This window comes from Giraffa tippelskirchi, chromosome 8 (genome assembly GCF_054371585.1).
Source record: "Giraffa tippelskirchi isolate mGirTip1 chromosome 8, T2T-mGirTip1v1.2.pri, whole genome shotgun sequence".
NCBI classification, from domain to species: domain Eukaryota; kingdom Metazoa; phylum Chordata; class Mammalia; order Artiodactyla; family Giraffidae; genus Giraffa; species Giraffa tippelskirchi.
In genome coordinates this window covers 160,645,302-160,655,165 of record NC_137282.1, presented here as the reverse complement: position 1 = coordinate 160,655,165, position 9,864 = coordinate 160,645,302, and the positions used below count along the sequence as shown (strand labels likewise).

The window sequence follows — 9,864 nt, the reverse complement described above, 5'->3', positions numbered from 1 at the left end:
TTATCCATTCACCTGTCAATGGACATCTAGGTTGCTTCCATAGTCTAGCTATTGAAAATAGTGCTGCAGTGAACATTGGCGTACATGTATCTTTTTCAATTTTGGTTTCCTGAGGATCATCATGGTTTTGATAGCATGACTCTTTCTCCCTATAAGATGTTCAAAAAATATTTGTTGGATCAAGGAAACTTATAGGTAATATGAACAAACAGACCTTTGGACAGCTCATTTGACTTCCAAGTTTATGAATTAGCTAGAAAAGATGAATGCAGAGCTCAGTATCATTTCAAAAGTTACTTTTAGGCTGTTTTCTCAACTATAAATAGGTTTTCAGTATTACCTCGGTGATGTTATCGAGGTGATTTGTCCTAAAAATTCATGTAGCTTTGCAGGTTTGAATGTATTTTACAGAATAAGCTAAATTACAAGCAAAATTCCAATTTTGATATGATTCCTACTTAAAAAGGTACCACTGAGTGGAGAGACCAGGAAAGGTTAACTCCTAACTGGGCACATGCAGTGGGCTGGAGAGGAGGCTTAGAAAAATGCCATTGCTAAAGTTTCTCTGGGTTGAGTTTTCCTCTGTCAACAGCAGACCCTGGGAAACGTAACAGGTTCTGAAAACTTAATTTTGATGACTCTGGACATCAGAGAAACAGCCAGCTGAATCAGTTCCCTCTTGGGCAGCTGATTATCTCAAGTCAGAGGTAATGGTCCAACTGCTTTTGCGTGGTTCTAGAGAGTTCTGTCTTGGCCAGAACCCATCCATTTAATCCATGCCTGGGTCGACACTTCTGTCTGCTGTCCTGAAAACCAGAGATCCACTGAAGGCCACGAATTAAAGGCCTGGGCCTGGGCTTACAACTCTGGATGGTGTGCAAGAGTATTCAGAGGAACTGGCGTGGAACAGGGTCGAAGGTCATAGTAAGTAGATAGTAGCCAGCTTTCTGTCTGTATAACATCATCTTGCTTAACAAGCCTCACAGAGGAGACTCTGCAGTAGGGTTCTCTGCACCTAGTTGAGAGGCCCCCCTTCATCTTTAGAATTTAGGGGGTGTGCAGTGTTTGTTTTCTACAACCACAATCACCCTTATCTGTCTGAAGATGTTTCCAAAGTCTGACAACAGGCCCCTTTCAGAAGCTCTGTAGGAAAAGTATTAACAGTTGGAAACATGTCAGCTGCTTTATGGAGGAAGCGCGGCCCAGGCCTGGTTTCTCTGGGCTTGGGTGATAACTTGGGCCGCCGCAGCCAGGGCGAAGCTGGTGGCTGGAGCCCTGGAGATGGCGAGCGGCTCAGAGGAGGGCCCCAGCTTTTCAGAGCTGAAACAGGAGCCCTCTGAGAGAAAGAGATATTGCATGTGGCTTCCCTGATGCCTCGGGGAGGGCGACGAGGATGACACAGCATCAGCCCTGCCATCGCGGGGTGGGGAACCAGGGGGCGGCCGCTTGGGGGCAAGGCAGCCCCCGCCGCCGAAGCATCAGTTGTGGAGCCCGGGGAAGGGAAGGTGACAGAGGCCGAGGCAGCGCTGAATGAGTTGGATGGAGAACGCGCTGCCGGGGCGGCAGTCCCAGAGCAAGAAGTACTGGGCCCTGGGAGAGAAACGGCCCGGAGTTGGGGGCGGGGTGAAGCGCCAGTTCCTTCATCTCCCGCCCCATCGTCTGCTTGTCCCACCTGGATGCACAGCGAGGACCGCGTGGGGAGGGAACCGCGCGGGTGGGGCTCGCCCCCCACATCTGCCTCTGAAACCAAGAAGGGCGGCGTCGGGTCAGGGGACCCCCGCCCCCACCGCGGCACCCGCCCCCCCGCCTCCCCGGCCTCCGAAGTGCCCTCCTCGCGCCTCGCAGGCATCGCTGCCTCTTCCTCTCCTCCGTTAAAATAGTGAAACAAACCACCGAGTTAAGTGATGGAGAGCCGGGGACGGGGAGTCGCCCGCAGTGAGGGGCTAGAGTGAGGAGGGGGGGCGCGCGGTGGTCCATGAAGGTGGCCGGCCGGCAAAGAACGCCGCGCAGGTCGCATCGCGCTCGGCCGCCGCCGCCGAGACCCTTCCACCGGGGGTGAGGGGGGCGGCCCAAGCCCTCCTCCCGCTGGGCCCCCGGGGGAGCCCGCGGAGGGCGTGGGGGCCAACCTGGGCTGCAGTGGGGGTGGGGTGGGGGGACTGCAGGGTCCCTCCAGCCCGGGGATGGAGACTGCAGTCACCCCGCTAAGATCGGGGTGGGGGGCTGCGGCGCGGCCCGCGGTACCCCCCACCCCCAGCCCCCTGGCCCGAGCGCGGCCGCCGCCGCCGCCGCCGCCGCGGCTCAGTAACACGTCCCCAGGAGACGCGCAGGAGCAACACGTGATGTGTCTACTTATCAGGGTGAGAGGGGGAGAGCGGGGCTCCGAGCGTGCAGGCGGGCAAGCGGGGCGGGGGGCCGGGGCGGGGGCCGGGACGGCGGCCGGGGCGCCAGGGTCGCCAGCTCCTCGCCCACCTCCCTCCCCGCGGGGCGAAGCGGAGGTGGGGGGGGGAAGCGACTGCGGAGTTGATGAACTTTGCACATCCAGAAACGCCATTTTGATTCCTTTTCCGGAACAAGTTTGCATCTCTGCTCGATCCCTCCCCGCAGCCCACCGGTCCCCTCGGCGTCCTCGCCCGGGAGCCCACAGCGCCCTGGCCCGGCTGTGAGTACGCGCCTCCGGGCGTTCCGGCTCGCGGTCCCTCGGGCGGCCGCGAGATGTCCGGGGCTGAGCCGGGAGCGGCGACCTTTCCGAAGAACTTTTGGGGATGTGGGGAGGGTGAGGTCTGCGCAGGGCGCGCCGTACTTTTCGAACTCCGCGTCTCCCCCGGGGGCCGCGAGGACCCGGGAGCCACCCCCCACCGCACCCCCACGGCCGCGGCGCTGCGTGCGCTCGGGGGGCCGGCGTGGGATGAGCCGGGCTGCCCTCGCCCCTCGGGCTGCTGCGCGCCGGGCCGCTCCTCCTCCCCGCGTCCTCCCCCCTCCTCCCTCCTCCTCCCTCCTCCTCCTCCCCTTCCTCCGCTCCCTTTCCCCTTCCCGAGCCGCCGGCTCTGCCAACCAGCTCCCAGCGCGAGCTGCCGGCCGCAGCGCCCCGCCGCCGGGGGACCTGATGCGCATCCATATTAGCCGTCCGAGCGCAGGAATCCGGCCCGACCCGCGCCGCCGCGCCCGCCGCCGCATTTATTTTTAACCGAGCCCCGCCGGGGGGACTCGGAGGGTGCGCGCCCGGCCGGCCAGAGACATCTTCCCAGCGCACAGTTCTCCATCTTCCGCCCTCTCTCTCTCTCTCTCTCCCCCGACATCCCTCCTCCCCCCCCTCCCATGTGGGAGGGGAAACTCTTCTCCTACATACTTTCGAGTCCCTCTCGGGCCGAGAGGAGCGCGGAGATGACGGCGCCCGCCCGCCCGCCGCCGCCGCCGCCAGGTATCCGGGGGTGCCACGCTCTTGGGGGGGTGCCACGCTCGGGGGTGGGGGGGTGCTCGCCGGGGGTGGGGGGGCACCGCGCGGTGGGAAGCATCCGCCGCGCCCTGAGCTGCGGACTTTGATCGTCTCCGGCGGACGGCGCCGGCCCCGGAGGGGGCCCTGCGCCTTCGCCGCTCCCGGCTCGTGGCTGCTGGTCACGCCAACCATCGCGCCCCCCCACCACCACCGCGCCCCGGGTGACCGCGCGAGGGGCGGGGGGGGCGCGTCCGCGCGTATTGTTCTCTGGCCTTTCCGCTGGCGGTGTACGTGTTTTCGTGGGAGCCATCGGTGTGGAGCGGAGCCTGCATCGCGGGGGGGGGGGTTGGGGGGGGACCTCGGCGCCCGGCGCCGTCACGAGCACAGGAAGGAGGCCGGGAGCATCCGAGGCGGGGCCGGCCGCCGGGGCCCGCTTCGCCGCCCAGCTGTGGAGCGCGCTCGGAAACTTTTGTCCGCCGCCCGCTGGACCAATTTTTTTTTTTTTTTTTGCCTAGTTGTGGGGCTTCCCTGCCTCCTCCCATCCCAGCCCCGCAGCGTCCAGCAAGGCCGGGATGGGGTGGGGAGGGCTGGCGTCCAGGGGCTGGGGGACCCAGTGCGCCCCCCGCGCGCCCCCCTCCTCCTCGGCCCGGCCCCCGCGCCCACCCGGCCCCCACCTCCCCGCTCGCGGTCTCTTAGGAAACTGCGACCTTAATGGTTGCTAAGGAGCAGAGGAGGTCCTTCCCGTCGCCGGCCCCCTCCCTGGGAGCGGCGCGTTCTCCGGACCGGGCCGAGGGTCGCGTCGAGGATGGGAGGGCTCGCTCTCCGCCGCCCTCCGGGCCCCGGGAGGCGCGTGAGTGCGGGGCGCGCCGGTCCAGCCCACTCCTTGGCGGGGCCACTTTGCTTTTCGGGTAGGCCGGGGGTCGGGGGAGGGGGGTGTGTGGGTGGGAGGTAGCAGAGGACCACCCCCCCACCCCCCGCCAACCCCCGGCGCGGGGACCGGCCGGCGGGCGGGTCGGTTGACAGGCGCCGCGTGCAACTCGCGTCCCGCGTCCGCGGTGCATCCGTGATGGGTTATAAAAGAGGAGAAAAGTATTTCTCCTTGCTCAGCACATTTGCCCTGCCTGGCTCCTTACTGGTTAGAAGATAGAACGTGAGCCCAGATCCGGACGAGCAGTTCACATTCCATTACGAAATTCTACACGGCTTCAGAGCCGGCAGCAGCACACATTCGGGCCACTTTGGAGTTTTTTCGGCTTCTTTTTTGGGGATAGTGGTGGTGGAGAGAGATGGAAAAGGGAATAAAAAAAACCACAACTCTTGGGGGTATGCTGAAAAACCCGTCTGAGGGTTTTCAGCAGCAGAAACATTCACCCCACGCTTGTTTTAGAGTGTAGATTTAAAAGCCAGTGGAAATGAAGTTTGCCTGTTGGATAGAGATGCTGGAAATAGCGAGGTGTTTCTGTCTTGAAGAAGAGACTGGAAGTGATTTCCGCAAAGGCTGCTGAGTCGTTAATGTGCATCCCATGTTTTCCAGATAGTTTTCTTCTAGATATGCAGTGGTGTGTGTGCGCGCGCGAGTGTATTCGAATGTAACTGATGTGGACAGCGGAGAAAAGGGAACTGCAAAGAAAAGGATGGTTTTTGTTTTGTTTTCCCCCATGGCCCTTAAAAGCATCCTCTAGGGCTGGTGCCTTCTCGAGCAGGCAGGTACGGTTCTAAGTCCTAATGTAACCCGGAAGTCTTGTTAGAGGCTGAAGCCTTGGCTGAAACTTCTTTTTTTTTTCCTCTCGCTTTCTTTTTTTAAACGTGTAGTTCTTTTCTTCCTTCAAGAGTCACACAATCACACAAATTATTCTTCAAGTAATTTATGCAAAGGTGTGTCACTAATTTTAGTTGCTATATTTTTCCCCTCTATCTTTTACCGTCGCCTTTTGGAGGAAGCTTCTGGGTATCCTCTCATGGATCTTGCTTTGATGTGTTTTGGGCTTTGGTTTCACTGATGAATTAAACATTTGAATGGCTTTTATCAAGTTTTAAATGTGTGAAAAAACACCTTCCTTCCCGCCCCACCCCCCCCTTTACAAAAGAAAGGGAGAGCCCTTTGATTTGTTATTTGTTTACCTTGTGCTTCATTTTAGGTTGTTAATGAACTTGCACTGTTTTGTTACTCTTAAAAATACTGCCAAACAGGTTGCAGTTTAGGATGTTTTGTTTTTAAAGAGGATTTGCTGGTTACATGATAGTCTTAAGAAAATGCTGCTGACCTTTTCTGTTATATGGCATATCATTCTCTGGATATCACTTTGTTTCTCATCAGAAATTCAGAGCCTGGGCCCTTATGACAGACAAGGGTTTGTTGTGTGATGGGAAGATGGGTCTGACTCAGATGTCACAGGTGGGGCATCCATTCCTAACTGTTTGCATCATCTCACAAATGACCTTTTGATGGAAGGGTATTTTATTTTAGACTTCTTCAGGCAGGCTCCTGAGGTCTCATTTGTAGGACACATCCTGTATCCAACATAGGTGCAGAATGTCAGCCTACTGAGCCAGTCTGCATCATCTCACCAGCAGTTGTTGATGGAGTCCTTGCTGTGTGCCAGGCCCTATGCAGTTGCCAGTATGTGGTTTGCATTTTTACCCAGTTTTGAACTGCTGTGCTAGTCCACTTCCTAAAATCAGTTTGGAAGTCTTTGCTGGTTGTGTTACGCTCAGTTGTTAGCATCATTTATTACCTTTAGTGAAGGACATTTCCCGGTTAATGAAATTAAGAAAAAAGTCTACCCTTTGGGGGGTTTTGTATGGCATAATTAATATAAATTTAACTCCTACAGAAAATTGATTAAAAGTGCTCACTCCGAAGTAGTCAGAAGTGAATCCTTTTGATGTTTCTATTCATTATCCTTCTGAAAAGTAGGTGGTGCTTAAAAGGTCATAGGATAAGGGTTGCTAAGCAGCTAAACAGAAGGATGCTAAAATTAACCGAAGCATTTTTGAAAGGGAATCCTCCCCTGTTTTACATTATTTAACTAGATTTAATTAATTTCTGAATCCTTCATGTCCTTTGGCCTAGGAAAGTAGGATGTCAAGTTTGTTTTTTGTTATCATATTTAAATAATCTCTCTTTTGTAAGTGTCTTTTTATTGAAGTTCATGCTCTGACCAGACCTGGTGTCAGATGGCAGCTTGTCTGGGTGAACGTCTTGTCTGTTAACCTGTGTGTTCAGATTAAATCCTCACTTCCCTAGGAAAGGTGTGTGTAACATCACCTTATTTCATTTATTAATAACAGATGGCTTAGTTTGGAAAACCTACCTAATCCGTGAAGTGATGTCTTATTTTGCTCTTTACTAAACAGGCTTGTGTTTGGAAGCTAGAAATGCAATAGACAATCAGCAGGACGAAGGCAGTAGAGCCTCTCCTGATCCCAGGACAGTGGTCTTCCCCTTTTCTGCTATTAAATTAAGTTTTGATAGAGCGCCTCCTTTTCACTCCACCTCCCCACCTCAGTTTATTTCAGCCCCTTTTTGAAAATAATTCCATTAGATGTAGAGTAGCTTTGGGACCAAGTGTTCAAAAGCAACACTTTAAGGATTTTGGAGTTTTTCGGTGAGATAAAAGGGTTGCAGTCTAACCAAAGCCGTGGTTGGTAACCATCTCTTGGCTGAAAAGCAAGCTCACTGCAGCTCAGAAATGTCCCTGTCTGAAGGTTACTTGTGTGCCTCTGACCTGCCCGGCAGGCAAAGTTGAGTAATGTTTTTTATATCCAAATACAATTAAGAACTTAGATGGGTTTTCTTGGGAGGGGCAGGTTAGTGAGTTTTCTTTCTCTCTTTTAGACTTAGAAAGTGGATTTTGAGTAGAAATAGCCATGGCTCTCTTCAAAAAGCAGGGGTCAGCCTGTGATCTCCACACCCTGGGGGGCCTACCTATAAATCAGAGGGAAAAGGTGTACGATCTGAAACAAGAGGGAGGCATACACTGTGCCTTCTGAAATGCATCGCTTATTTTTAATTTCCCCTGCACCCAAGGAAGACAGAATACAGACAGGAAAATCATCTGCAGGGTTTTCTTGATGACCAAAGTAGAAGAGGGAGGAAGATGGGGCGGGAGGGTGATGGGCTTTTTCCTTTTCTGTTAGCTGTCCTCTGGGACGGGGTCACCTGCTGTGTTGGTCTCCATTTCCCTCATCACCTTCCCTGGGTGTTATAGGAAGGGCAGCTGAGAGTAGCTGGCAGTGGTTGGTGGAGACTGGGGGCGGGTGTGGGGAGGGGAGGGACGCCCAGGAGGAGGGCACAGGGAGCTGTCCCTGCAGCGACTGGTGCATCTTGTTTCGGATGGTACTCTGGGTACAGGTGAGCCAGTCTGCCCATCAATAAAGGTGGCTGCCAGTGAATAGGTGCTTAGACAAAAGAAGTGGGAGAGGGTGGAGACTGTTTGTTCAGTGTGATTCAAGCAAGCAGTGCTAATAGAATTTGAAAGCCTCTGTGAAGTCCCCGAGTCTGAGTACAGGCGGGCAGCTCCTGCGGGATTCACCTGAGGCCTTTCAGACTCGCTGAGGGCGGGTGGTCCTGATGGGGTGACAAAGCCTAGGCAAAAGCCCCACATTCTTTGTCAGCCGGCCAGACAGGCGGAGAAAAAGTCTCAGTGGGGGTAATTAGATAAAGCTTTTAAATGGCTCTATTTGTTTTTCCCCTGGCTGGCTTGGTATCTCATCTCTTCTCCCCGCTCTTTCAGAGGCTGCCGGGTAAGACGGTTCTAAGAATGTTGGAGGCTCTTAGTGGTTTCATTACTTGGGACATTTCATGTTTCGTTAGGGCGGACCACGGACAAAGTGAACTTCACCCTGCTTTTGTGGAGGCCTTGAACAAAGATTTGAATTTTATCCTCCGAGCGGGAGCGGCACAGTGAGGGCTGGGTGGGTGTATTAACCCATTTTCCAGCTGTGCCAACCTCCACCCGGTGGCTGGTAATAAATCAAGCCCAGGACCCAGAAGTCCCAGCTCCAGCCTCACTCCAAACAACACCTGCTTTTTCAAGTCAGCTTGGCCTCAGAAGACAGAGCATCAAATATACAGGGCCTGTTTATCTGTGTGCTTTTTAAATGAGACCAGATCCTTTGACAACAATTCTGTGGTTGAATGCGAAGATGTAAGGCAATTAAAAAAGAAACTTTTTTAGCCTTTGGCAGGGTTTTTCTGGATGAACCTGATTATAGACATTTTTTTTCAGTAGGTTTTCTACCTCGTGAGATCATTGTAAGGATAAAATAAATGTTTCAGAAAGTCAGAATCTATATATGGAAGAAAGTGGTGTATTTTGAGCTCAGGAAGCTTTGTGGGTATCCACTCTGGATTTCCTTTCCAGAATTGTGCACAACTCCAGTACTCAGGCAGAGTTTTTGTTTGCTTCGAGTGCCCAGAGACAAACAGGCCAGCACATTATTCTTCGTGAAGTTTGCTTGTGTTCTTAGTTGCTCAGTCGTATCTGACTCTTTGCGACCCCATGGACTGTAGCTGGCCAGGTTCCTCTGTCCGTGGGATCTTCCAGGCAAGAATACTGGAGTGGTTGCCATTTGCTCCTCTCAGGGATCTTCCTGACCCTGGGATTGAACCCGTGTCTCCTGCCGCGCAGGTGGATTCTTTACCTGCTGAGCTATCACTTAGGGATGAATTTTAAGGGACAGGCAGGTGGTAAGCTTGGGAGCAGTGGCCACTCTTTAGAGCAGTGGCTCTCAGCTTGGTGGTCCCCCACCCCCAAGGGGTACCTGGCAACGTCTAGAGACTCTGATTGCCTTGCTGGGTGAGGGGATGCCCCGGCCTTCAGTGGGTCCAGGCCAAGGATGCTGCTGCTCTTCCCACAATGCACTGGGAAGCCCCATAACAAAGGCTCATCCAGCCCCAGATGTCAGTAGTTGGAGGGTGAGAAAGCCTGCTTTAAAGGTACAGACCCGCGTCATGTGTGCAAGCAGCCTGGTGTTCTCGCTGTGCTGCACGTGGCATATTTGGGGATCTGGAATTTCATGGAGCCAGTAAGGTCTCCTTCCAGGACGATAAGGTGCCGTGTTGGCAAGTCCAAGATTTTACAGGAGATTGGGGGTTGGGCAGAACATTTCAGTGGTGTTCCGTATATTTAAAAACCTCTGTAGTCAATAAAAGTGCCAGAACTTTTCTGCTTCTAAAACAAACCAGATTCAGGGGTGCTGGGAAGCTGCTCTGGTAGGTGGTACTTCTTCGCTTATTTAGGACACTGGCTCCGGTGCTGTCATCTGCCCCGTCTCCCTCCTGGTCTAAGTTATGTGGAGGGTACCACACACCCCCCCCCCCCACTGTTTTTTCCTTCAGTGTTTGAACAAGCCCCTGCTTGCTTGACAGTTCATGTTTTCACCCTTGTAGTCTTGCTTATTTAAGTTTTCTTAAGTTTTTGCAGAAT

At 54.1% G+C, this 9,864-nt stretch overlaps 2 protein-coding genes across 5 annotated transcripts in view; one reads left to right on the top strand and one right to left on the bottom strand.

The window, feature by feature from the left end:
* Positions 1-228: 228 nt before the first annotated feature.
* LOC145518795 (uncharacterized) lies at positions 229-4,091 on the bottom strand. The gene is made up of 3 exons (XM_081523706.1): positions 3,347-4,091; positions 1,673-1,740; positions 229-1,590 (listed from the first exon to the last, which is right to left on the bottom strand). Exons 1-3 carry the CDS (start codon positions 3,623-3,625, stop codon positions 1,479-1,481), a joined length of 459 nt encoding a protein of 152 aa, XP_081379832.1. The 5' UTR covers positions 3,626-4,091; the 3' UTR covers positions 229-1,478.
* RREB1 (ras responsive element binding protein 1) overlaps positions 2,360-9,864 on the top strand; it is a 121,770-nt gene continuing 114,265 nt past the window's right edge. For 2 of the 4 annotated variants that reach the window (XM_081523705.1, XM_081523701.1), the window contains exon 1: positions 4,161-4,341. The gene's annotated coding sequence lies outside the window, so the exon portion shown is untranslated. Of the gene's footprint in view, positions 2,660-2,901; positions 3,419-4,160; positions 4,342-9,864 lie in introns of those variants that run through there. The other 2 variants (XM_081523700.1, XM_081523699.1) reach the window with 2 other exon arrangements.

Bases quoted from the DNA above. Each gene is read 5' to 3' on its own strand.
- LOC145518795 (XM_081523706.1), bottom strand. From the start codon at position 3,625: ATGGTTGGCGTGACCAGCAGCCACGAGCCGGGAGCGGCGAAGGCGCAG. The intron at 1,741-3,346 runs GTATGTAGGAGA...TCTTGGTTTCAG, and splicing joins GGCCCGAGAGGGACTCGAAA to AGGCAGATGTGGGGGGCGAG. The intron at 1,591-1,672 runs GTGGGACAAGCA...TTTCTCTCCCAG, and splicing joins GGTCCTCGCTGTGCATCCAG to GGCCCAGTACTTCTTGCTCT.